At 46.1% G+C, this 5,000-nt stretch overlaps 1 protein-coding gene across 1 annotated transcript in view; it reads right to left on the bottom strand.

The window, feature by feature from the left end:
* The window catches only part of nbas (NBAS subunit of NRZ tethering complex), a 212,488-nt gene that overhangs the window by 192,870 nt on the left and 14,618 nt on the right, over positions 1 to 5,000 (bottom strand). Inside the window, 4 exon segments of the mRNA XM_042094533.1 lie at positions 206 to 304; positions 1,719 to 1,873; positions 4,538 to 4,618; positions 4,620 to 4,669. Coding sequence (XP_041950467.1) covers positions 206 to 304; positions 1,719 to 1,873; positions 4,538 to 4,618; positions 4,620 to 4,669 — 385 coding nt within the window.

Below are 5,000 nucleotides of genomic sequence, written 5' to 3'. Positions count from 1 at the left end.
AAGGGTAACAGGAGTGACATCGCACCAGCTTGGTCAATAATGTCTCTCGGACAGGTAATGACCTACGTACTCATACACAAATGAACACACGCCAGTGAGTACACCGGCACACACACATGCAAAAACCACTCACTGATACACACATGGATATGTGCTTGTGCTCGTACACACACACACACACACACACACACACACACACACTGACCTGTGGCCTGGGTGGTAGATGGCCGTGGTGATGCCATTGGTGTAGTGGGCAGAGAAACTGAAGGTGTGGCTTTCTTGGAAGGCCTGATTGGTGCCAACACTAGCAGAGGAAACACACACACACACACACACACACACACACACACACACAAACACACAGACACACATTTAAGTTGCATTAAAAGTTAGCAATTAAAATTAATAGTTTTTCAAGGTCACAATGAAAACCAAGGTCTCTACAACCACAAACACCAAAATCCAATTGGATCTACAAAGAAGGAACCTTTCAAATGGAGAGAAAAGTGGGGTTACAGTAAGGGGGCCTATTTCCCCGTCGCACATGGGGAACCTCAGGAGGTCTGGATTAGGGGGAGAACAATCTAACATTCTCCTTTTCTTTCTTCTGAGGAAGCTGAAGGACGGACATGGACATTGTAATCTGGAAAGTCGAGGGAGATTTTTTTTCGCCCTTTTTTCTGTTTCCTTATTCATTTCTTTTTTTTTTTTTTCTGTCGCAGAGAGAGCTTAACATCGCACAGTGTAAACAACAAAACAAAATTCCTCTGAAACTCCAAAGCAATAGTTAAACATCTGATTGAGAATCACACACCCGCCACAGCTATTACTAAGCGTGCGTGCGTGCGTGTGTGAGTGTGTGTGCGTGAGCAACTCTAAAAAGACCAATAAAGCTTTCTGAAAGTCATGGAACTTTTCAGAAAAACACAGATGCCAAAAGGCTGTAGTGTGTGTGTGTGTGTGTGTGTGTGAGAGACAGAGAGAGAGAGCGCTTGTGTGTATGAGTGTGTTTGATTGTCAAGGGTGTGTAATCCCTATGAGTGAGTATCTCTGCCACTTGAGTGTTTGGCCGTATTCCAAATATATCACACCAAATTGCATCAGAGAGCAAGCAAACCAAGAGACCATGAATAAATGGCCCCTCTTTAACCTAGTGTGTGTATGTGTATGTGTGTGTGTGTATGTGTGTGTGTATGTGTGTAGGACTCTAAAGCCATAAGGTTAATATAATCCATGTCGGACAGAAACATTATCACACACTGAGGCACGGACACACACACACACACAAACTCACTGACAGAGTCTGTGTTTACAGGAAGATTAAGGAGAGCTCTGTGTGTGTGTATGCACACACACACACACACACACACACACTTCTCTCTGTGCAATTAAAAATAACAGTTGCGCTTTCTAGGGACAAACACACAAGAAACACACACACACTTATTCTCCTTCCCTCTCTCTTTCTCTCTGCCAATAAGGATTGGGCAAATACGTTCAGGGTCAAGGGTCAAGGACCAGTCTTGAGCTGACCACTGCAGATGATGACCAGCAACAGTACTTTAAGTTGTGCTGTTTAACTGACACACACGCACACACACACAAACACAAACACGCTTTCTCTTACTGGTTAGTTTTTTCATTATGAGACTGAAAATCAGAGATTTCATGAACCAATGCAAATCTAAATGTAAATGTGGGACGGTCAGGGGTCGTACCTTGAAGGCCGGGGGTCGTATCTGACCAGGTAGCTCTTGAGCTGACCGCTGTAGGTTATGACCAGCAGCTCTGCAGACCACTGGGCACTGGCTGTGTACTCCAGAAACACAAGACCGGCCGCAGCGTAACTGAAGTCCCCCGGGAAACTCACCGCCTGGGACAGGGAGAGAGGGAGGAAAGACAGAAGTTTGAATTTTCAGAAAAGACTATTGTTTTTATTACTATTTTACCTTTTAATCTTTCTATTTAACATATACATATTATAACTGCAACACACACACACACACACACACACACACACACACACACACACACACACACACACACACACACACACACACACACACACACACACACACACACACACACACACACACACACACACACACACACACACACACACACACACACACACACACACACACACACACACACACACACACACACACACACACACACACACACACACACACACACACACACGGCAGCTGTGGCCCACTGGTTAGCACTCTGGACTTGTAACCGGAGGGTTGCCGGTTTGAGCCCCGACCAGTGCGCCGCGGCTGAAGTGCCCTTGAGCAAGGCACCTAACCCCTCACTGCTCCGAGATTAGTGTGTGCTTCACCTCACTGTGTGTTCACTGTGTGCTGTTTGTGTTTCACTAATTCACCGTTAAATGCAGAGACCAAATTTCCCTCACGGGATCAAAAAAGTATATATCCTTATCCTTATCCATATATATAATATATAATAAATAATATAATATTATTCACAATTAAAAAATATGTATAAAGACTAAAGCTTCTTAAAGGGCATATTAAATACAAAATAAATCACCAAATTAATGAGTAACCACAAAGGGTATACAGTATATTTGTGACACAACTGTTTAATAGCATCATAACAACACAGAATTATGCAGTTTCAGAGAGAAAACTTGGGCCAGTAAAGAGCCATCTGTGTACCAAGAACTGCAATAAAACATTACAGTAGATGGACAGAGATAGAGAGAGAAGCCCAGCGATATGTGTTTGGTGGTGGTGGTGGTGGTGGTTGTGAGTTCTATTGCCATCGTGAAAAAAGGTTTGGGCATATGATGATATATGAAGAAGTTAAAGAGATGAAATGATAAAATGATAAAACAAGAGTGAGAGTAAATGAAAGATAAAGGGGTCAACTGCAATCTGACTTTCACTCTAGCCATCAGTTAAAGAAACACAGAGGCCAGGATAAGGAGCTGACGGAGGAGGAAGAGGATGATGAGGAAGAGGAGGATGAGGAAGATGAGGAGGAAGAGAAGGACAATGAGGAGGAAGAGAAGGAGCCCAGAAAGCTTCTGTCTCTGGGATGAAACAATATGACTCCATCCAAAGTCAAAGGAAATTCATAAAGAAAACAGTGAAACTGAAAGAAAGAGGTATAGAGGAAGGGATAGAGAGATTTTTTATAGAAAGAGTGTGAGAGAGAGAGCAATACTGAAGAAGAGGGGAGAGAGGAGGAGTGAGAGAGGAGTGAAAGAGAGGGAGAAATGAGGGGTGAGAGGAGGAGTATGGGAGAAAGGAGGAGTGAGAGAGGAGGGGTGAAAAAGAGAGGAGGGGTGAAAAAGAGAGGAGTAAGGGAGAGAGGAGGAGTGAGAGAGGAGGGGTGAGAGATGAGGAGGGGTGAGAGAGAGGAGGGGGTGAGAGAGAGGAGGAGAGTGGGAGTGTTTGGTTGTGTTGATCGGAGGCGACTGAGGGCCGCCAGGGCAGCAGGGGGGGCTTAGAACAGCAAAGAGCCAGAAAATGAGCTGCACGCTTGGGCAGCAGAGCGAGAACAGTTCCCCTCTCTAGACAACAGCGCCTGGAGCACCGTTAGACCCAGACTGATAGACAACACAAAAACACGCACACGCGCACACACACACAGGATACTGCTCACCCTGAAACATACTGTATAACCCAATTTAAATATAGAAATGGAAATATACACACAGCACACACACACACACACACACACACTTAATGCAGCAAAAAACAGTTTAGGGCTTAGGCTGATCAAGAACAAGGTCACTGTGTGCACTGCTGTGTGTGTGTGTGTGTGTGTGCATTTGTGTGAGTGTGTATGAGAGAGAGAGCCAGGGAGAGAGTCATGCCAAATAAAGCTCATAGAATTTGAGAAAAGAAAAGAAAAGAAAAGAAAGAGAAGGAGAGAGAGAGAGCGAGAGAGAGAGAGAGAGAGAGAGAGAGGGAGAGAGAGGCTGAGAGTGAAAGAGAGAGAGAGAGAGCGAGAGAGAGGCTGAGAGTGAAAGAGAGAGAGAGAGAGAGAGAGAGGCTGAGAGTGAAAGAGAGAGAGAGAGAGCGGAGAGAGAGGCTGAGAGTGAAAGAGAGAGAGAGAGAGAGAGAGGCTGAGAGTGAAGAGAGAGAGGAGAGAGAGAGAGAGAGAGAGGAGAGAGAGAGAGAGCGAGAGAGAGAGGCTGAGAGTGAAAGAGAGAGAGAGAGAGAGAGAGGCTGAGAGTGAAAGAGAGAGAGAGAGAGAGAGAGAGAGAGAGGGAGAGAGAGGCTGAGAGTGAAAGAGAGAGAGAGAGAGAGAGAGAGAGAGAGAGAGGGAGAGAGAGGCTGAGAGAGTGAAAGAGAGAGAGAGAGAGAGAGAGAGAGAGGGAGAGAGAGAGCTGAGAGTGAAAGAGAGAGAGAGAGAGAGAGAGAGAGAGGGAGAGAGAGAGGCTGAGAGTGAAAGAGAGAGAGAGAGAGAGAGAGAGAGAGATAGAGAGAGAGAGAGAGACGAGAGAGAGAGAGAGAGGCTGAGAGAGAAAGAGAGAGGGAGAGAGAGGCAGAGGCAGTACCCGGTGGGATTGACGAAGAGTTCGCTGCCAATGCAGGTCGAAGACGTGGACGGTGCCAGTGCTGTCGGCGTACGCCAGGAGGGGCGCAGTCGTGGCTCCACGCCACCCGCCGCCACTGAGGGTTGGGGGGTCCTTGGGCACTATGGGCACAAGCAACAGACAGGACACGCCGTTAAACAGGTGGAACAGGACATTATCCCAGCCAGGGGGGGGCGCTAGAGAGATGCAACAGGACACGCCGTTAAACAGGTAAACAGGACATTATCCCAGCCAGGGGGCGCTAGAGAGATCAAACAGTTACTGTTTTTCAAACATTACAGATGCCCATCCTAACAAAACAACATCATTATCTATCTGTTTCTCTGTTTCACTCCTTCCTTCCCCCTCTCTCGTTCGCTCTCTCTCATTTTTTCTCTCAAACTTCTAACAATGGATTATATTGAATATTCAAAACTAGGGCTGT

The sequence above is a fragment of the Alosa sapidissima genome, chromosome 6, assembly GCF_018492685.1.
Source record: "Alosa sapidissima isolate fAloSap1 chromosome 6, fAloSap1.pri, whole genome shotgun sequence".
NCBI classification, from domain to species: Eukaryota; Metazoa; Chordata; class Actinopteri; order Clupeiformes; family Clupeidae; genus Alosa; species Alosa sapidissima.
This window is presented reverse-complemented; position numbering and strand designations above follow the sequence as displayed.